The 23,438-nt window shown below is 41.5% G+C and overlaps 1 protein-coding gene and 1 pseudogene across 1 annotated transcript in view; both read left to right on the top strand.

The window, feature by feature from the left end:
- The window catches only part of myo1d (myosin 1D), a 420,078-nt gene that overhangs the window by 224,191 nt on the left and 172,449 nt on the right, over positions 1–23,438 (top strand). The window contains exons 17-18 of the mRNA XM_048614719.1: positions 9,750–9,973; positions 15,214–15,358. Of these exons, the coding sequence (XP_048470676.1) occupies positions 9,750–9,973; positions 15,214–15,358 (369 nt within the window). The remainder of the gene's footprint in view (positions 1–9,749; positions 9,974–15,213; positions 15,359–23,438) is intronic.
- Positions 16,484–23,438, top strand: part of LOC109930020 — a 26,465-nt pseudogene continuing 19,510 nt past the window's right edge.

The raw sequence follows: 23,438 nt of genomic DNA, 5'->3' as shown, positions 1-23,438 counted from the left end.
CCAAGCGGAGGCTTGGGGACCGCTTTGCAGAACACCTACGCTCCGTTTGCAATAAACAACTGCACCTCCCAGTCGCGAACCAGTTCAACTCCTCCTCCCATTCCTCAGACGACATGTCCATCCTGGGCCTCCTGGAGTGCCACAACGATGCCACCCGAAGGTTGCAGGAACAGCAACTCATATTCCGCTTGGGAACCCTGCAGCCCAATGGTATCAATGTGGATTTCACAAGTTTCAAAATCTCCCCTCCCCCCACCGCATCCCAAAACCAGTCCAGCTCGTCCCTGCCTCCCTAACCTGTTCTTCCTCCCACCTATCCCCTCCTCCCACCTCAAGCCGCACCTCCATCTCCTACCGACCAACCTCATCCCGCCCCCTTGACCTGTCCGTCCTCCCTGGACTGACCTATCTCCTCCCTAACTCCCCACCTACACTCACCTTTACTGGCCCCATCCCCGCCTCTTTGACCTGTCTGTTTCCTCTCCACCTATCTTCTCCTCTATCCGTCTTCTATCCACCTCCCCCTCTCTCCCTATTTATTTCAGAAACCCCCTTCCCCTCCCCCATTTCTGATGAAGGGTCTAGGCCCGAAACGTCAGCCTTTCTGCTCCTATGATGCTGCTTGGCCTGCTGTGTTCATCCAGCCCTGCACCTTGTTGTCTCGGATTCTCCAGCATCTGCAGTTCCTACTGTCTCCATCTTTTCCCTGATAGCTTGCTTCACCAAACCAGTCCTGCCTCCTACTTTTTCTGCCAACAGAATCCGTGCAGTTCAACTGCCTCCCTAGTGGCACAACGAACAGCAGCACTGCTAACACAGTCTACATCTTTCTTCTTCTCACATCCTCACTCCTGAACTATCACGAACGACCTATTCAAAGCCTTGCACTAAGCACTGTTGCTGGGCAAAACTGAATGTCACTAACATTTTGAAGCAGTCAAGTGGAAGAAGCATTTCTGTGACTGTACCTTAATGGATACATTCTCACAGAATGTTAGAAATGGATTTCATCACAAACTAAAAACAGACATTTAAATGTGTGTTGATTTAACAAAAAAAAATCCAAAACTAAGAATATTTTCAGTTTAAAATTTGCCTTATTTTTGTGTGATTGAATTGTGTTTTGAGTGTTGATTCACCTCGCTCCACCACAATCGCTGCTTTATGGTCCTGCTTTTTCTGAGAGTTGCTGATGCATGTGAATGAAGCAGTCTGCCTTCATAATGAAATCTGTGGTCCAAAATCCTGCGTAGAATGGGATGGCTTGTCAACCAATGACAATTTTATAAAATACAAACACACACGACATTAGACTAAGCTTTTAAAGTGCATTAAATTCATTCAACTATATAAGAGACATTCTTGATATATGTAGTCAGCAAGTAGAGTTGGCAGAGTAGCTGAAAATATTTTGGGTGTAGAGAATTGGATACACTTGGACTGACAATTAGATGTTAACCTATTTGAGCCTTCAGTAATCCTTCATATCTGAAAGGTTATTGATACAAAGCAAAGCTACCATTTTATTTATTTTGTTAATGACTTCATGTCATAAAACACTTTGTATATAACAGCTAAAACTTAGCTGAATATGCGGAAAAATCAGTATACATTTTTAACTGTATGTGTATCAAGTTTCAATTAACCATTTTACGATACATTTAAAATACGTGGGCTTTTAGTCCGGAGGGCCATATAACTTCATAATCAATGTATGTGGGCTAATAATATCTCGCTAGATCGCAGTGAAAATGAAACCTTACTCAAGTAACCGACAAGGGAACTCTGATACCTCTGTCAAGTGCCCCAAGCCATCCATTCATGGCTTCATTGCAGAAGACAGCATCTGCTTGTTTTGGAAAAGTAATTTGCAAGCAGCTTGCTCACAGCAGGTCAGCTTAAAGAATTAATTTTAATCTATACTCTCAATGCAGGACAGCACCATTAAAAGATTGTTCTGTCTAGTCTTCAAGAAGTCTGTAAAAGCCAAACGTTATTGTGTTCCTAAAAATATTTTTCCTTTACAAGTTCCCTTCCTGAAACTACTAGAGCACAAGTTAAAGAAGATGAGATCATTTTGTTTTACTTTATTTTGAGTCTACTCCCATTAGCAGGAGTTGTCAAGTATAAAACTATGACAAAGCATGCATTCTGTGGATGCGGTTGGAAGAGACTCCATTATTAATGCTGTTGCTTCATTTTTACGATGGTTCTCTCCTAATTTCCTATTGAGTCACATTCTGAACTAGTTATTAAAGAGCCTTCAGTTTAAAATGTATGAGATGGGAGATTCATTTTTCTTATGCATTGAAATTTATATTTTTTCACTATCTTTGGGTTCGTGCAAACCTAAGTCTGGTTTGAGTTTCTTAATTTGAATGCCAAGTCTGTGACATGCCCATGACATTCCCTGTTACCGCAGAAAGCAAACAATATCCTACCAGCAAAGCACTTGATACATGATCACCTACTGTTTGAACTTATTTATAAATAAAAGCGTGCTTATGACTTTCCTTTCTGAATCAATTATTTTAATGAGTCACTGGTTTTGGTCCACAAGTGGAAGGTATCATTTGTTCAGAAAACTGCCTGAATCTTTCACCATATATTGTTTCCTTTTGTTATGCATTGCCTGGAATATTTGTGGAAGAACATTCAATTGTAACTTTTAAAAGAGAATTGGATTTACACTTAGAATGTCATTGTAAAATGATTGTAACACAGGAGGAAGACATTTGGCCTGACTGTGTCCAAAAATAAATTAGCTTGTCCTGCTTAGTGCTCTCTCTGTACCCCTGCATTTCTTTCCCCTTTTAGGTGTTCATCAGTTCCATATTGTGAAAAACCTTTCCTCATGTTGCCTGCAGCTCTTTTGCACAACACTTTAAATTTGTATTCTTTGGCTCTGCAGCTTCCTGTACATTTTAAAATGAAAAGAATAGAAGGCTTATGGGCGAAAACTGAGAGTAGACCTAATTGAAGAGATTTTTGAGAGATCTGACATAGGCATGATGGACAATTGGCTGTTTCTTCTGCTATAAAATTGTTTAAAATAGCAAGGATTTGGTTTTATTTGTACATTATCCTTGGCTCCGGTACAGACGCAAAAGCTAATTCTCAAGGTCACTAAAAAATGCACTCTGAGCAAATGTAAAATGCTATGAGACTGATTCTGTGGTATAATAATGGGAAATTAGATAGTTGCTGTCAGGATTTAAGTGCCTGAAGTTAAATCAATCCGTTCAGGTGTAGATTTGAAGCATCTTTATCTCAACTAATTTCCTGCTGAACAATCTTTGTAGTTCTTGTAGATAAATGTCTGCCGATTTCCATTGTGAAATCTTTCTTGCTGTTAAACCTTATAGAAAATCAAAACAATTTTTTGCTTTTGTACCAAGTTCCATTAGCTGGAGGAATAGTTATTTTCCTACTTTAGATCCAGTGTTATTTCAAGGCAATTCCAGGTTCATTTTGTAAGGTTGTGCTGTACTCTATTTGCATTTTCTGCTAAAAGTAAGTATTTCAGTATGTTCAACCACCATAGTCTTGTATTTTCTCCCCAGTTCACCCCTAGATTTTTCAGTTTTGAGACAACAGATCCATATGCAATTTAAGCTGTCGTGCTGAATAAAAGACCAGCCTATCTTGATCTACAGAAATTACCATTACAATCCACATAGACACTGATTACTTATTTAAAAAAAAGAAAATTGAATTTAAAGTTGATTGCTGAATGGATGTGATAACCAGGCTAAAATCACACTAAAGTTGCACTGGGCAGCATGGTGGCTCAGTGATTAATATTGCAGTCTCTCAGCACCAGGGACCTGGATTCAATTCCATCTCGGGCGACTATCTATGTGGAGTTTGCACATTCTCCCCATGTCTGCATGGATTTCCTCTGGATGCTATGGTTTCTTCCCACAGTCCAAAGATGTGCAAGTTAGGTGGATTGGCCGTGCTAAATTGCCCATAGTGACCAAGGATGTACAGGTTAGGTGGATTCGCCATGGGAAATGCAGGGACACAGGGATAGGGCAGGGTGTGGGACTGGGTGGAATGCTCTTCTGAGGGTCGGTGTGGACTCGAAGGGCTGAATGGCCTGCTCCCACAATGTTGGGATTCTATATGTCTTCTATGACGATTCTATGGAGTCAACTTTACTTTAGGTTCCAGAACAGAATTCTGTTCCCTCGCCCTCCCCCCCCCCTCCCCCTCCCCCTCCACCCCCCACCCCACACGTGTGTGTACACGCATGCACATGCAACCCCCACATGCACTCGCTCTCTCTCTTAACTTCCGCACAATCAAAGTACTCACTTAACAAGTATAATTTACACTGTTCCTTAACTAATCATTTAAATTTTCCAGGCCTAGTCAAAAGTGATAAAAGCAATTCTTGGTTACCTGTGGTTTATTTCCATTTGTTTCCCATTGTGTTAAAATTTTAACCTTGGAACCATCTTTCATGGTGAGGGTTTTTATTTGAGATGCACTCTCTAGTGTAAATTAAGCAGAATTTCCAGCTTTATTTCAAATCCAGGCAAATTTAGGCTTTTTATTGCGAATGAGTTCCAACCTGCACTCCTGCATTAGGAACCGTAGGGACTTTGGCTTCTAGCTGTCTTTCTTCTGGATCTCAGCAAGCTGCCCTGTCTGAGAGTTTTAATGATATTTAATGAAAGCTTGTGTGCTGACCCTTTACTAGTTCCTGAAGGACTTTAACCGTCTCAAAGCCCAACTTCAAGGCAACATGATCTTCTTACGCCTTGTATCCAGTAGACTCCAAATTGATCTTCTCTCGGATGTAACTGGATGATTAGAAGTATAAAAATTTACAATCCAATGTTCTAAACGCCATCCTTGGAGTCAGTCTCACCACTAACTACAGATGCTGCTGCCATTGTCTCCAAGTATAAACACCTTGCATCTTCCTTCTAGTGAAGCAACTCGGGTCTCTGTTTAATTTTTAACAGCTACATCACCTAGTAGTGATGGTACGCAGACATCAAATTGGGCCACATGCTCACCTTCATTTTACACTGGATTAAAAACAAATTTCAGAAACTCTACAATCTTATAAACCTCATGTTTGTAGCATTAAGTGAAGTCCATGTATCCTGTATATACATGCCAAGTTTTGAAAGACATTAACATTGATACTAGATCCAATACACTTATACAAAAATAATAGGGTAAAGGTCTAAGGTGGGGTTTGAAGACGATAGCTTCAGTCTGCATGTGCATCTTGAAGAAATCATAACCAAGAGTCGACACAAACAAAGCAATCTGATCGCTTCAGTAATGAGGAAGTCCAGAAATGGTGTAGCATTGGTTCAAACTACTGTTATCTGGAAGCTAATTCCATGCCCATGAATGATATAATTTTCTCTGAGGAGACACAGTATGAATGAAGAAGAGGGGTGCCATGGTTTAAGATGGGGGAAACTATGGAAATAACAAATTGAAGCCATTGCTGAAGATGCTATACTGAAGAAAAAACTAGGATGATGATGGTGGTAATGAAGCCCATTCAGGCTCTGCAACTTTAGTTAAGGCTATTTTGGCAGGGATGGAAGCCTGAGTTGGAGGATTTATACAACATTTTGCAAAACATGTGCAAAGGATTGGAACCTGATTTTAAGAATGTTGGGGAAGAAAGGGAGATTGGAGATAAATAAGTAACTTGGAAAGACAGAGTGATTCAAGGTGGATTTTTAAAGAGAGATTTTATAATGCTAGGCTATAAAGGGAGGCTGGCAGTACCTGAAGAGTCGGTGCGACTTGCAGGAGGGGAGTTTTGATTTGGGGTGAATAGGTACAAGGGAATAGGAAGGGGTGTCATGAATGAGAAGGGAGGAAAATTGGAGAAACGTATGTCTTCAGGGTTCGCTGGGCAAGGGAAAGATGGTAAGTGGCAAATGTAACATGTTGCAATTTTTGTGGAAACAAAATTCACCAGCTGTTTTCATGGGGTTGGATCCTTCTGTTCCTCCACACTGCCAAGAACCCTGCCATTAACCCTGTATTCTGCATTCAAATTCAACCTTCCAGAATGAATCACTTCACACTTTTCCAGGTTGAATTCCATCTGCCACTTCTTTGCCCAGCTCTGCATCCTGCCAATGTCCCGTTGCAACCTACAACGGCCTCCACACTATCCACAACTCCTCCAACCTTCGTGTCATTGGCAAACTTATGAACTCCCCTTTCTACTTCCTCATCCAAGTCATTTATAAAGATCACAAAGAGCAGACGTCCCAGAACAGATCCCTGTGGAACACCACTGGCACCGAGCTCCAGGCTGAATACTTTCCATCTACTACTACCTTCTGTCTTCTATTGGACAGCCAAATTTCCCTGAATCCCATGCCTCCTTACTTTGTGAATGAGCCTACCATGGAGAACCTTATCAAATGCCTTGCTAAAATCCATATGCACAACATCCACTGCTCAAACTTCATCAATATGCTTTGTCACATTCTCAAAGAATTCAATAAGGCTTGTGAGGCATGACCTGCCCCCCTCAAAGCCATGCTGACTATTTCTAATCAAACTATGCTTTTCCAAATAATCATAAATACTATCTCGCAGAATCCTCTTCAGTAATTTGCCCACCACAGAAGTAAGACTGTTCTTTCATTCCCAGGATTATCCCTATTCCCCTTTCTTAAACAAGGGAATAACATTTGCCACCCTCCAATCATCTGGTACTACTCCAGTGGACATTGAGGATGCAAAGTCAGCATCAAAGGTGCAGCAATCTATTCCATCACTTCCCTATACAACCTTGGGTATATCCCGTCTGGCCCAGGGGACTTATCCATCCTCATGGACTTATCCATCCTCATGTTTTTTTCAAAATTTCTAGCACATCCTCCTTCCTAACATCAACCTGTTCAAACATATCAGCCTGTTTCACCCTGTCCTCTCAAACTAAAATATCCCTCTCACTGGTGAATACTGAAGCAAAGTATTCATTAAGGACCCCCCCCATCTCCTCAGACTCCAGGCACAAGTTCCCTCCACTATCCCTGATCGGCTCTACCCTCACTCTGGCCATCCTCTTGTTCCTCACGTACGTATAGAACGCCTTGGGGTTTTCCTTAATCCTACCCACCAAGGCTTTTTCATGCCCCCTTCTAGCTCTCCTAAGTCCATTGTTCACTTCCTTCCTGGCCACCTTTAACCCTCTAGAGCCCAGTCCGATCCTTGCTTCCTTAACCTTAAGTAAGCTTCCTTCTTCCTCTTGACTAGATGTTCCACGTGTCTTGTCATCCATGGTACCTTCACCTTACCATCCCTTCCTTGCCTCAGTGCTCCCTAAACAGCCTCCACATTTCGGTCCTGCATTTCCCTGAGAACATCTGCCCCTAATTTATGCTCCAGAGTTCCTGACTAATAGCATTGTAATTCCCCCTCCCCCAATTAAATACTTTCCCCTACTGTCTGCTCCTATCCCTCTGCATGGCTGTAGTAAAGGCCAGGGAGTTGTGATCACTATCACTGAAATGCTCTCCCACCAAGAGATCTGACACCTGGCCTGGTTCATTGCCAAGCACCAAATCGAATAGGTCTCCCCTCTAGTCAGCCTATCTACATATTGAGTCCGAAATCCTTCCTGAACACACTTGACAAAATCTGTTGCATCCAAACTATTTGCATTTAGGAGCTTCCAGTCAATATGAAGTCACTCATGACAACAATCCTATTACTTCTGCACCTTTCCAAAATCTGCCTCCCAGTCTGTTCCTCAGTGTCTCTGTTGCTATTGGGGGGCCTGTAAAAAACTTCCAATAAAGTGACTGCTCCTTTCCTGTTTCTGACTTCCACCCATACTGACTCAATAATCAAACCCTCCTCGACGACGTCCCTTTCTGCAGCTGTGATACCATCCCTGATTAGTAATGCCATGCCCCCACCTCTTTTACCTCCCTCCCTATTTCTTTTGAAACATCCAACAACCACTCCTGCCCCTGTGCTATCCAAGTCTCCGTAATGGCCACAACATCGTAGCTCCAAGTACTGAGCCATGCTCTAAGTTCATCACCCTTATTCCCGACACTTCTTGCATTAAAATAGACACACTTCAACCCGTCGCATTGACTGCAACTTTGCCCTATCAACTGTCTATCCTTCCTCACAGACTCTCTGCGTGTTGTATCTGCCTGTACACCAGCTCCCCCAGCTGGTGTACCCCATCCTCTGATTCGTAGCTCCGGTTCCCATCCCCCTGCCAAACTAGTTTAATCCCTCCCGAAGAGCTCTAGCAAACCTCCCGCCCAGAATATTGGTGCCCCTCCAGTTCAGGTGCATCCTGTCCTTCTTGTACAGGTCCCACCTTCCCCAGAAGGTATCCCAATAATCCACATATCTGAAGCCTCCCTCCTACACCAGCTCTGTGGCCACGTGTTCAGCTGCATTCTTTCTCTCTTCCTAGCCTCACTAGCCCATGGTACTGGTAGTAATCCTGAGATTACTACTCTGCTCATCCTGCCTTTTAGCTTTTCAACACTTTGAGGGATTAGGGCTGAGCGGCACATGTTGACTTTGTCAACAATGCTCACAGCCCTGAAAGGAAAAAAGAACAATTTAAGCAGGCTACGAAATTCCAGTAAGGACCATGATCTCATAATCTGTCATCTAAGCTTCTACCTGAGCTCTGTTGTCAGAGCATACATCCGTTACAAGGTCATGAGTCACAAGAATTTTGTCTGCAAGTGATTGGATATACTGGAGGGAAATGCAGAAGGGCAAGGGTTGGGAATTGTCTGTTTGCCAGAGTTCAAAGTGGCAATTGCGAGTAGGATTTGATAGAATTTGATGGGTTTACACTTTGACCGGGTAGATCAGCAAAAGAGGAAGACTGGGCGTTTTTAGGATGTGGCGTCAAGCCATTAATTCCTTTTAATCTGAGATACTAATCTTAACAATGGAAATAAAGTGGACTTTCTTTTTTGATGTTAAGAGTCCAGGGGTTTAACTAAACCTCAGGTTTGTTAATGTAGAGTCTCTTCTAGAGGATCTTGAAGAGATTGCATTGGACCAGAGGTTAGCGCTGCTGCTTCTCAGCACCAGGGACCCAGGTTTGATTCTAACCTTGTGCAACTGTGCAAACTCCACACAGACATTCTCCCCATGCCTGTCTGGGTTTCCTCTGGGTGCTCCGTTTTCCTCCCACTGACCAAAGATGCACAATTTAGGTGGATTGGCCATGCTAAATTGCCCATAGTGTTCAGGGATGTGCAGGTTGGGTAGGTTAGCCGTGGTTACAGGGTTACAGGAACAGGTGAGGGGATGCATCTGGGTGGGATGCTCTTTGGAGGGTCATTGTGGACTTGGGCTGCATGGTTTGCATCCACACTGTAGGGATACTATGAAATCTGGCTACTTTAATATTGTCAGTGATGGAATGGTGCAATAGAACCCAATGGAGTGAGTTACGTAGAGAAACTTGAACCTACCTGAATCCAGCAGTTTCTGACTTTGATAAGTATAATCTATGTGTACTGGAGAGCCCAGGTAAGGATTGCAGATAATGCACAAGTTATAGGTAATCAAAATCCGCTATTAAGCAGCACTTAACAAGACACTTCTATCAAATTCAGAATGAAATAGTTTTGTAGGTATTTGGCTTAAACTGCTTCAGGATTATGATTACTTGCACAGTTTTAACTGTTATTTGGGTATTTTGCTGTACTGTATTCCAAGTCCCTTCCCTGTAATTAAACAACTGGTTTCTTTTATAGGTCTGGAGGGGTACCATAGCTCGAATTCATTACAAACGCACAAGAGCTGCTTACATTATTATAAAACACTACAGAAAGTACAAAGTGAAGTCCTATATCTGGGAGGTGGGCAGACGTTTCCAGAACGTTGGAAGCATGAAGGATTATGGGAAACACGTGAAATGGCCGACTCCACCCAAGGTCCTGCGAAAATTTGAGGACACTTTGCAATCTGTTTATCAAAGGTAACTGACTTAGTATCATTATCAGCAAAATGTTGTAATTGTTTACTGTAATTTAAAATTTGTAACATAATTTTCATATTGGCCCAGATCTTCCAGGTTCTGGACGGTCAGAGACCGAACTTGCTCTGAAAGTTTTATAGGGCTCTCTGACCTCCAGACACATTGACTTTGACTTTGTGGTAATTGGGTAACTTTACCTTCCAACAGACAATTAAGTGGCATCTGGAACTCTTCAAAAATATACCAACTTTGAGTTAGAGTCAGGTTCTCATTTTAATGCTCAGCCAGGAAATGTTTGCGAGGTTCAGACCTGCTCTAGCTCTTGGCTAAATCTAAATCTGACTGGCAATTGCTCTGTGACCCCCAACACCTGACCCAGTGATTCACCACAGACACCAGAGTCCCACTCAACCCCCAACCCAGCCCCCTCCACATAAAAATGACTCGAACAAACTACCACCCCCTAATGTGACCCCCAACCTCCCAAGACAGTCCATTGACTCCACCCACCCATTCCTCCTGCAAACACCTGATTTTCACTGCTGTCCCTGTCACTGACCTGGCACCCGCATATCTGCCATCTGTACTGTCACACATACTTGATGCCCTACTCCATTAGCTACCTGCCGTCCTGTCCTGCACTCACATGCCACCAGTACCCTATCAGCCACTTGCCACCCAACACCCTCCACCTACTTGCAACCTACTCCCTCATCACTTGGCACCCTAACACCACCTCTCTTCACCACCTGGCACCATTTTCCCTCTTCCACTTACCTTTCCATGCTTATGTGGTCTCAGTTGCCAAAAAGGCTTTGGAATGTTTAATTTGTTTTTACTTAGTGGAATACAACAATTCTTGCTGTCAGAAAGTGGGCATTTAATCTGTGGTAACCCACTCATATGGTCTGCTGGACTGCTTTTGCGGTGATCGATCTCAAGAAAGTAGGCAATGTTTTATCTGATCTGGGTCAGAAGTAAGGATTCCAACCCAGACTGCGAGCTTCAGGGCAGTATATTTTATGCTTATGTTACAGTTGTGGAGTTTCCTCAGCATGTTTGTTCATGTTACGAGGTAAGTTCACTTTTTATAGAGTAGATCAAACGCACATGAACTGTAACTTCCTTTCATTTTCACTGTGTGCATGTTGTGTGCTCTGGTTGAACAAGTAACTCTTGAATCGATTGTTTGTGGACAGAATATCTGGAATGCCAACCACGTTCCATGTCATATTTACCAGTTCACTGCTTGCAGGCTTGTCTATTTCATCAAACTTCTTTCAAACTAAGTAACATGGCAAGTACAGTATATTACTAAATTTCGAATGTGTCAAAGAGCAAAATTGCAAGAAAATCATACTCCCAGATATCTATTACTGAAATTCAATGACATTCAACAACTTGTTTCCTAATATATGACTGTATATCCTGCTTTCCATAAAGAGGCTGAAGGAAGATGCTGTAAAATGCAGTACCTTCTGGAAACTGGTTTAAGAAAAACATAATTGTAAACTTGAAATAATAGAAAACAATAACCTACGCTGCAGTAGGGGTTTGTTCTCTCAAGCTTAACTTGTCAACACCGAAGTCTTTTTAATGAGTGTTAAGTCTGAGAACCCTTTTAGATTGGTAACCTACTGGAACAAGAGCATTGTTTCTGCTAAGCATCACAATTATGTACTCAAGCTCTGTTTGTTCTTAGTTGTATGACATTTCTCAATGTCAAAAGCCATATGTTCATCACTTGTGGCTTCCATTAAAAGCAGTGCCTAAATACAGCAGGGTGCCTTATTGGGTAATTACGATTGACTCAAATTTGATTTGTTGAAATAAAACAATTTTTTGATTTCTATGTTTCTGACCACTCAAAAAAATTTTGTTATAATTATTCTTTTAAATTGCTGCCACAGCTTTGGTGAATTGTGTGTCAGACTTGCCTATTTTGACTCTAGATTTTTATGCAACAAAATGGGTAGCTTTGGTTCTTCCGAAAGCTCAGATTATTCTATTTAGATGTCAGGCTCATCAGCTTCACTGATGATTAGTTCAAGTTGCTCATTCTTTACTGATACCATGAAAACCTGATTCATTTCAACATGCATATTTCTAATTGGAACAAATGCACAGTAGATTTCCAAATACCAGTGTACAATCCTGAGCATAAGATTCTGAACAGTAAACTATAACAGATTCAGAAAGTGATTGACCTTCAACCTCAGCTGTGCTCTTTATGCAATTACATATACTTTGCTGTTGGATGAGCCTTTGTGATGAAGAAGTTGGATAAATATCAATTAGGAGAAATTTACATTTGGGTACCCAATAGTGAATACTACTAGTAATATAAGCAAATTTATGATATTACAATGTATTTTCAAAACTAGGCAGTATGATACCTGTGTTGCCATTTGCATGATTTGTATACCTGGACCTATAAATTGTTTTGGACCTCCAAATTTTCAAGCTTTTTTACCATTTAGAAAGTATCTTGTTCAGTTATTTTTATATTCAAAGTAGATGATCTCAAACTTACCTACATTCAAGTACATTTGCCACAGTTTTCCCATTCAGCTCATCAAATAATATTGATGACTAATAGATTTTTTAAATATTCACTTAAGGGATATGGAAATCATGACCAGCATTTGTTGCCCATTTCTAGTTGATCCTGAGAAGGTGGTGATGAGCTGCCTTCTTGAACCACTGCAGTCCATGTTGCAGGGTGTTGGCACGTCCATAGTGCTGTCAGAAAGTAAGTTTTGACACAGCAGCAGTGAAGGAATGTGATATATTTCTTAGTCAGAATGCTGTGTGGCTTGAAGGGAAACTTGCCTTTGATTTTGTATTGTGCGTCTTCTGCCTTTGACCTTCTATGTAATGGAAATCACAGGTTTGGAAGGTACTGGTTAAGGGACTTTGGTAGTTCTTATAAATGGTGAGCAGTGCTCCCACTTTGCATTATGGTGAGCAGGTGAATGGTAAAAGGGATGTTAATCAAGTGGACTGCTTTGCCCCGGATAGTGTTGAGTTTCTAGTGTTGTTGGAGCTGTATTTACCCTGGCAAGTGAAGACTGTGCCATCATAATCTTGATTTCTGTCTTGCAGACAGTGGTCAGGATTTGGAGAATCAGGAGATGAGTTATTTGCAGCCTCTGATCTGCTCTTGTAACCACAGTATTTATGTGACAGGTGCAGGTAGTTTCTGTTCATTGGTAAAGCCCAAGATGATAGTGGAGGATTTAGCCGTGGTAATGTCATTGAATGTTGAGGGGCAATTATTAGATTCTGTCTTGTTAGAGGTTGTCATTGCCCATCACTTACATGGCACAGATGTTACTTATATCTAATTGGCACTGATTTTACTGCATGTATATTGAATACTTCCAATCTGAATAGTCATGAACTGTGCAGAACAAGTGCACTTGATGGAAGGAAGTTCACTGATGAAGCAGCTGAAGATGGATCATGGTAGAGTATTACATTGAGGAACTCCTGCAGTGATATCCTGAAACTGAGATGATTGACCTCCAACAGCTGCAACTATTTCTTTTTTGTGTTAAGTATGGGCTCCATCTGGCTTCGGAACCAAGTATTTTTGTCATCTGCAATTTTGGATATGTGGCTTTCTATTCCATCATCTAAGCCATAAACAAATGTTGTGAACAGTTGAGGCCCCAATACAGATTCTTCCGAGATAAGAATACCCATATCCTACCAATTAGAGTAGTTGCTGATTAGTGTAGTTACCTATTATCCTTGTTCTGATTCCCTTTATTCAGTCAATTCCATCCACAGACGTTTGCCTATCCATTACTTCAATCACCTCTTCACAAAACATAATTAGATTTGCCAGACATGGTCTATCCTTTACAAACCCATGCTGGGAAAAGCTTGTGCAAGTCAGGATGAACCACGAGCTCTAGGAAATTTTACCAATACAACTGCGATGAGACATTGGACTTAGTATCCAGAATTAAGACCACCAAGATGGTTGTGTTACATTTTACTGATTATCAGATTTCTTCTGATGAAATTTATGCTTTGTATTTACTCATTACATTCACTAATTTTATTTGTTTTCTTTCTCCTTGGGTGCAATAAGTTAAATAATTACTCTTCCTCACAAGGCACAGAAATGGAAAAACAGTGGACATTGTTTGGTATCCACTTGCTGTATTGGAGTATGTATTGAAAGGTTTTCAGCATTTGAAGCAGTACAGAAGAAGCTGACGCTGTCTTGACCCCTACGCTAATATTCGGACATATTGAAGCATAAACCTGTAGAAACTGCCTGGGTAGAGCAATTCTAACCAAGTTTACACCCTCCCCCATTTGGGCATACTGGGAGTGTTAATTTACTGCCACCTTGATTTACCACAGTTAGTTTAGAAAACATGGAGGTACATAGCTCAACTACTTATCTTGTCATTCAGCAAATTTGCAGTCTTATAATTTATCTTTCTTCAAGGAAAAACCATTGAAAGTAGGTTTGACATCTGTTTCCAAGTTCAAAATGGGTCATGGATTGCAACTTGAGTTTTGATTTGCTATTTGCAGCTGATGAAAGTATAAATAGGAATGACAGCGTGTAAGAAGTAATGTGGGGAAAATAATGGGTTTATTTTGTTCTCCAGTTTATACTGCTGATATTTTCAGTTAGCCTGTTCAAAAACAATGTTTCGTTCAAAATTCATTTGGTAGAGCCTGTAACTGTGAACTAAGAGTTCAGTTTGACCTCTACAATATAGGCCCATTAATGCACATCGCAGTATGATGTGATGAGAACTGCTGTCAACTTAGCCTGAACTCACGAACTCTCAGCTCAGTGTCAGAAGGTGGTGGATGTAAATCTCAATCTGGAGTCTTGAACAAAAATCTCAGCACAGGACGCATTGTCCTTGTGATATTCAGCCCAGGCACTATCTGCCTTCTGGGGTGCTTGGAAAAGACCGTACAACATTGTTGTCAAGAGCAGGGGAGTTTTCTCCGGTATTCCGGCCAGTATTTATCCTCCAAAGAATAGCACTTTTAAAACATTTGTTTGATTATTTATCCCATTCCTAGTTGGGGGAAACATGTTGTATGGAAGTTGATTATCATGTTTCCTAATATGATTACACTTATTGTTTTATAGGCGGTTTTATAGGCCCTCATGTAGTGAGGCCCTGAAGAGTGCTATACAAATGAATGCCTTTCTTCACATTCAAACTAAAATGATTTCATTCCAAATCTGTCAATAGGTGGAGAGCATATCAGCTGATTAAGAGTATCCCACCTGCTGACTTGCTGCAGGTCAGAGCAAAGGTTGCAGCTGTGGAGAACCTGAAGGGTCAGCGGGGTGACCTGGGCCTGCAGAGAAGCTGGGAGGGCAATTACCTGGCAACTGTGAGTAACAGAGATTCTATATTGGAGAATTTGTAACATCCCAGAAGGCAAAACCAGTAAAGTTTGGCGAGTAAGACATACTGATCCAATTCATCTTCTATACTTTAAAATGGACATCCAGTACAACCAATATTATTGAGTGGGTGTCCCTTTGGGATGACTCCAAATTCCTTCTCTCTCTGATACTAATTGACATGTGTTATTTCAAATTCCTGATGTTTCCAGTCAACTGTTAGAAATCTTTTATTTTTGATATTCCAAGGAGAACACGAAATGTCATAACTGGTATTGCCTCCTGTAATGATTATTGATTGCAGGCAATTAATTAATCAGGGAGGTAAGGTTTCAGCGTTAACTTCATGTACCTCCTATTCAAACTGAAAGAACTGTGGATGCTGTAAACAAAAGAGGTTGTTGGAAAAGCTCAGCAGGTCTGGCAGCATCTGAAGAAAAAAATCAAAGTTAACGTTCTGGGTCTAGTGAACCTTCCGTTCTGAGGAAGACCAGATTGAATGCAGTATTCCAAAAGTGGCCTCACCAGTGTCTTGTACAGCTGCAACAGGACACCCCAACTTCTATACTCCATGTTCTGACCAATAAAGGCATGTGTGTCAAAGACCGCCTTCACCACCCTATCTGCCTGCAACTCCACTTTCAAGGAACGCTGAACCTGCACTCTAAGGTCTCTTTGTTCAGCAACTCTCCCCAGGATCTTACCATTAAGTGTATAAGTCCTGCCCTGATCTGCCTTTCCAAAATGCAACACCTTAAATTTATCTAAATTAAACTTCATCTGCCACTCCTCAGCCCATTGGCCTATCTGTTCTAGGTCCCATTGTACTCTGAGATAATCTTCTTCACTGTCCACTACACTGTTAACCATTTTGGTATCATCTGCAAACTTACCAACCATTCCTCCTATATTCACGTCCAAATCATTTATATAAATGACAAAAAGCAGTTAGTTAGACCCAGCACCAATCCTTGTGGCACACCACTGGTCTCAGGTCTTATTCCAAAAAACAACCTTCCACTACCAGCCTGTGTTTCCTCCCTTCAAATCAATTTAGTATTCAATTGGCTAGCTCCCCCGGATCTGATGTGATCCTTACTAACCAGTCTACCATGAGAAACCATGACGGAGACCTTGCTGAAGTACATACAGACAATGTCTCCCGCTCTGTCACCTGTTTTCTTTGTCACCTCTTCAAAAACCTCACTCAAGTTAGTGAGACACAGTTTCCCACGCACAAAGCCATGTTGACTACCCCTAATCAGTCCTTGCCTTTCCAACTGCAAGCAAATTCTGTCCCTCAGAATCCCCTCCAACAAATTACCCACCACTGACGCAAGGTTCACCAGTCTCTTGTTCCTTGGCTTTTCCTTACCACCTTTCGTAAATAATGGCAACACATGAGCCAACCTCCAGTCTTCTGGCACCTCCCCCATGGTGATTGATGATACAAAGACCTCAGCAAGGGGCCCCAACAATCTCTTCCCTAGCTTCCCACAAAGTTCTGGGAAACACTTGATCGGGTCCCAGGAATTTATCCACCTTTGTCTTTTGAGACATCCAGCACCACCTCTTCTGTAATATGAATTCTTTTTAAGACATCAATATTTATTTCCTCAAATTCCCCGGCTTCCAAGTTCTTCTCCAGAGTAAATACCGGCACGATATTAATTTAGTATCTCACCCATCTCCTGCGTTTCCATATTTAAACGGCCTTGTTGATCTATAAGGGGCTCTATTCTCTCCCTAGTTACCCTTTTTCCCTTAATGTATTTATAGAATCTCTTTGGATTCTCCTTAACTCTATATGCCAAAGCGATCTCATATCCCTTTTTGCCGTCTTAAGTGTACTCCTCCTGCTATTTTACTCTGCTAGGGATTCACTCGATACCAGCTGTCTGTACCTGATACATTCCCCTTTGTTTCTTGATCAAAGCCTCAATTTCTCCAGTCATCCAGCATTCCCGACACCTACCAGCCTAGCACCTCATACTAACAGGAACATACTGTCTCTGAATTCTCAAAGGCCTCTCACTTCTCAACCATCTCTTTACCTGTGAATAGGCTCTACCAAGCAGCTTTTGGAAGTTCCTGTCCAGTACCATCAAAAATGGCCTTACTCCAATTTAGAATTTTAACTTTTTGATCAGTTCTATCCTTTTCCATTACTATTTTAAAACTACTAGAATTATGATCACTTGCCCCAAAGTTCTCCCTCACTGGCACCTCAGTTATTTAGGTGTGCAGGCACACTGGCCGATCTGGGGGCGGAGAGCATCGAGTCATAGTGTTGTAGCTGTTTGGAGTTCGGGCAGTGAAGTTTGGTAGCCTCATGCTTAAAAAGTGGCAAATTCATCGCCTGTTTACTTTGTTATGAGAGTCATTGTGTTCCATCTGTCTCACTGAAGCAGGTTTCTGATCTCCTTTGGAAATCTGCACAGAATGCTGGAATCAAAAGCAATTCTATTTATGGAGTTTCATACACTGCCTGACTTCTTGCAACTATTATCTGTTTAATCAGTAAAATCCCCATGCCTATTCGTTAAAAAGAGGCAAAGAACAATGGCACAAATTGGGTGGCACGGTGGCTCAGTGGTGAGCACTGTTGCCTCACAGCGCCAAGGACCTGGGTTCGATTCCACCCTCGGGCGACTGTCTGTGTGGAGTTTGCGCATTCTCCGTGTCTGCGTGGGTTTCCTCCGGGTGCTCCAGTTTCCTTCCACAGTCCAAAGATATGCAGGCTAGGTGATTGGCCATGTTAAATTGCCCGTAGTGTTCAGGGATGTGTAGATTAGGTGAGTTATAGGGGTTGGGTCTGGGTGGGATGCTCTGAGGGTCGGTGTGGACTTGTTGGGCCGAAAGGCCTGTATCCATACTGTAGGGATTCTATTGTATGAAAATCGTTTGGTGGAAGGCACAATCAACTAAGGAGAAATCTATCTTATCGAGGATCTTGTGACAAGTGGTTCCAGTGTCTTGGAGACTGCAGACATTCTTTGTGAGGAAGGATTAAAGGTCACTGATGCAGTGATATTGGAACAGGAGCAGGGAGGAAGATCCATATTAGAAGAGGAAGAGATATGTTTACACTCTGTTCTCTATCTAAATTGTTAGAAATTTTACACCGCCAAGGAAAAACTGAAAGTGAAACAGTAGAAACTGTCATGACAGTCATAAGAAAAAACACATTGGCAGCAGTGAGTAAAAGGTTGAACAATTCAACAAAACAGCTTAATGCCCAGTCTGCTGGAACACTTGCAAAAAATACCCATAACAAAAATTTAGTTATGGTACTCGTGCTCAGCTTCCTGGTGTCCACCCAATCACAGCAAAGCTTTTTAAGAAAATGGAATAGAAGCAAACTAACTTGTAGCTAGCTGCTGACGTCACAAACTGAAAAGGGTTGCTGCAGTTGGCTGGTCCACTGGTTTGAGATCTGTGTATTGAAACCACATGTTGACATCTTGAATGATTTTAATCTAGATGTGTTCAAAGAGCTAAGAGCAATTGCTGACAAGCATGAATTTTTGATATTCAAAGATGGAAAGTTTGCAGGTATTGGGAACACTGCTAGACACCAGTATGGAGGTGGGGTATTCAGAATTGTTTCTTGGTCTGACTTTGTGAATGCTCGTGTGATTCCTGGCCCTGGAGTAGTGAAAGGATTGAAGGAAGCTGGATTGCCTCTGAACAGAAGCTGCTTGCTGAAATGAGCTCCAAACGTTCCCTAGTTACTGGGGCCTACACCAAAACAGCTGTAATTAAGTTATTCTAACCTATTTCCAAATGAATCAATGAGAAAGAAAGCTGAAAACTGTGGAATTGGAGAGTTTTTATCAAAAGATTTCAATATCTTTTTGCAACAAATCAGGCCTTTGTTATATTGAGATTATGGGAGGAAATAGTTTCATTTCCCTTCCTGATTATAGCTTCTTAATGTATATTATAGAATCATACAGTGGTTACAGAAGGAGACCTTTTTGCCTGTCATGTCATGTCATCATCTCAGCTTGTGCCACTCCCACTCTGTAACCCTGAAGATTTGTTCTTTTCAGAAAATTAGCCTTTTTTTTCATTCATTCATGGCATTTCAGGCCTTGTTGGTTAGCCAACACTTACTACCCATCCTTAATTGCCCAAGATAGTAGTGAGCTGCCTTCTTGAACCACTGCACTTTGAGGGAAAATTTTATAAGGGTAAGTGACAAAAACCAATAATTTAGTAAAATTTGCTGCACGTAGTAGGATCACAGGAATCAATCTTAAAAATGCTGCAAAAATCTAGTGACCGTGACCAGCTTTGTAATTACTTTATTTTTCATTATCTTAACAAAGTAATTTAGTTATACAAATCTAACAACTTCATTGCCATATTTAAAGTTATGTGAAGTTAATAATTTTAGATTAATTCTTCAGTTGTAAACCAGAAGTCTCTGTGGTGCACAATGATGCAGTTCGGCCCATTGTGTCTGTCAGCTGATAAAAGCTATTGAGACTAAGCCCAACTTTCAGCTCTGTACTTAAGAATCTGTACCTAGGTATCTTGGTACTGAAGATGACATCCTCAATGGCAACTTGTAAACTTTTCACGGTACTCATGTGAGCACATGTGATAATAAAGCTAATTCAATTCACTTGCCCTGCCCTATTTCCCAACAGAAAGTCAAGCATTGCTCCTTCTCTCGTGAGGCCATGTACATATTGAATAAGAAAGTTTTCTTGTACACACTTAACAAATTCCTCCCCTTCCAAGCATTTAACACTATGACAGTCCCAGTCAACGTTTAAAAAATTAAAATCCCCTACCATTCCAACCTTTTTTTAAAAACAGATCTGAGATCTCCTTGCATATTTGCTTTTCAATTTCCCCGTCACTGTTGGGGGGACCTAAAAAACAATCCCAGCAAGGTGATCATCTCTTTCTTATTTTCAAGTTCCACCCATATAACTTCAATGGACAGTCTCCCAGGAATACTCTCCTTAACCAAAAAACATTACTGCACCTCCTCTTTTGCCTCCCTTTCTATCCTTCCTAAAGCATCTAGACCCTGGAATATTAAGCTGCCAGTCCTGTCCATCCCTGAGCCATGTTTCTGTAATAGCTATGATATCCCAGTCCTATGTTCCCAACCCTGCCCTAGGTTCTTCTGCCTTACCTGTCAGGCCTCTTGCATTAAAGTAACCGCAAGTTAATTCATCAGTCTTAACTTGTTCTCTGCCAAGCTTTTGTCTGCCTTGACTTTTAGACCTGTTCCCCTTATCTACTTACCAACCTCAGCCTTTTCTCTTTTCTCACATTTGCTTTGGTTTCACCCAGCCCTTTTAATAGTTTAAAGCCTCCTGAGTAGCACTAGCAAATCTCCCTGCCAGGATATTGGTCCCCTCCAGTTCAGGTGGAACCCGTCTCTCTTAAATAGACCATTTCTACCCTTTGCCACCTGCACCAGCTCCTCAGCCACACATTTATGTGCTCTATTCTCCTATTCCTGCTGTCACTAGCTGTGGAACCAGTCGTAATTGAGATATTATTACTCATAAGGACCTGTTTTGAAACCTCGTGCCTAATTTCCTATATTTCCTATACAGGACCTCACTCTTTTTCCCTACCTATGTCGTTAATACCAACACGCATAACAACTTCCTGCTGGCCACTCTTCATTTTCGGAATATTCTGCACCCGTTCTGCAACATCCTTGACCCTGGCACCAGGGAGGCAACACACCATCCTGATGCCTCGCTGACCACTGCAGAAATGTCTGTCTGTGCTCCAGACCAGAGAATCCCCTATCACAATCAACCGTTTAGAACCTGACATACCCCTCTTTATAGTAGAACCAGTAACGGTACCAGAAAGCGCTCTGCCATTGCTGTACTCCCCTTAGAGGTCATTCCCAACCCCTACTGTATCCAAAACAGCATTCCTGTTTGAGATGGGAATAGACACAGGAGACTCCTGCACTACCTGCCTACCTCTCCTACCATTGCTAGCGGTAAACCGTCTACCTGCCTGTATCTGCAGTGTCTCTACCTTCCTGAAACTGCTATCCACCACACCCCCTTGCTCTTGTAAACTCCTCATTGCCTCTAATTGCCGCTCCAACCAATCTGTACAGTCCAGTAGGGTTCGCAACCGAACACGCTTTCCATAGACATTGTCTGCAGGAGCATTCAAAATCTCCCTGATCTCCTACATTTGACAAGAAGAGTGCATCATCCAACTAAAAGCTATTTCTTCCCCTTTATCAATCTGCAGACCCAGAAATTGTGTATAAACAAACAACACATTTTGCTCAAAAAAGTAATGTTAACACCGTGTTACTGCACAAAATACTGCCCTAGGATAACTTAAGACAGATCACAGTATAAACATAAGAAAATAAATGCCCTCACCTTACTCACTATTATAGATTTACAAAAAAGGTTAAGATTTAGAAGTTTTGTAAGTCTAAAAATTAAACACTTAACTGATCAGGTTCAAAAACCAAAGCAGTCTTCTGTAGTGACAAAAACAGAAGTTGCTGGAAAAGCTCAGCAGGTCTGGCAGCATCTGTGGAGAAAAAAAAAGTCAGAGTTAACGTTTCCGGTGTCCCTTCCTCAGAAACGTTAACTCTGATTTCTCTTCACAGATGCTGCCAGACATGCTGAGCTTTTCCAGCAACTTCTGCTTTTGTTTCTGATTTACAGCATCCACAGTTCTTTTGGTTTTTATTTAGCCTTTTATAGTTTCAGGCAGTGATTATTTTCTAAATCAGTGAAGCTTCTGCAGCTCATAGTGATTGACTCAATTTTAATAACTCAGGAAGCTTTTGTGTCTTCAAAATGAAGATTATTTCTCATACACTTGCCCCAGAGATTAACGAAAACATTGTATCTCAAACACCTAACTCGCCTGTGCTATTTGTCACACAAAATTAGGTATAGTACTTATACAAATGGAATTCAGCTTCACTTCTTGACGTAGACCTGATGTTTCTTAATTGTTTTTACACTTTGGCTGCAGTAAAATAATTAAAAACTCTCATTCTTCGGGAACACAAAGGTTGATGAGTTGATCTGCCCAAGGTTGGATTTCTCAAGTGAACTTGAAGGTGGATTAGCTTAGAAGAGAGAGTCCTTTTTTCTCTTTCAAGATGTTGCGGATAGGCACATTGGCTGCTTAGCCGACTGTAGTCGTCTGACACACCTTTACTTGTAGGACCATCTGATGGAATGCACTTGAATACCATTTTGACATCAACTGATATCTCTGTTAGCAGGGAGACAGTGTGCTGCTTCATCATGTGATTACCCATGAACTGTCGGGGACAAGGTCCAAGATAAGATGCTGCGGTAATTCCATTTAGCGGTCTAGATTTATCACGCCTTACCCATTTGGTTTTACTCAGCCATTGGCCTTTGTTTTTTGAAAGTCAAGTCAACATATATTACAATGAAGGTGTTGAATATTTATCTTTGGCCTGATCCACAGTGGCTCAATCAGAAAAAAGGTTGCCTTTGTTTTCTCTAGAGGTAATGTAGTCTCTTCACTCATAAAAGTTACCTGGTGCCCCTCAGAAACCATGTCGATTTTCAGTCTTTTAAAAATGCAGGTTTTAGATTATAACTTCAACATTATCATGGCATTACAAGTTTTAGCACCCATGAAGGTCACCCACTGGGGAACGATCGGAAACTCGGTATTGGTCTTAAATACATTCTGCTAACTCTTTTGCATTAGTCATCTAATAATATAACCACGCTTCCAGAAGGAAACGCTGGTAAAATCTGTGAATAACGCATATTGATCTGACTTGCCTTGTATTTCCCATAACAGTGCTTCAGTATGACCAGTACGTTCATTTCCAAGTATAACTTTTCTTTTAAACCTGTTTCTCATTATGGACTAGTAATTTGAGGGGCATTGAGACCTGTCACTGCAGTTTAACTGAGATAACAAGGTGTAGAGCTGGATGAACACAGCAGGCCAAGCAGCAGAGGAGCAGGAAAGCTGACGTTTCGGGCCTAAACCCTTCTTCAGAAATGGGGGTAACTTCTTCAAGGTAGGCATCCTTAGAAGAGGCTTCGCAGT

The sequence above is a fragment of the Rhincodon typus genome, chromosome 30 (genome assembly GCF_021869965.1).
Source record: "Rhincodon typus isolate 14 chromosome 30, sRhiTyp1.1, whole genome shotgun sequence".
Lineage (NCBI taxonomy): Eukaryota > Metazoa > Chordata > Chondrichthyes > Orectolobiformes > Rhincodontidae > Rhincodon > Rhincodon typus.
This window is presented reverse-complemented; position numbering and strand designations above follow the sequence as displayed.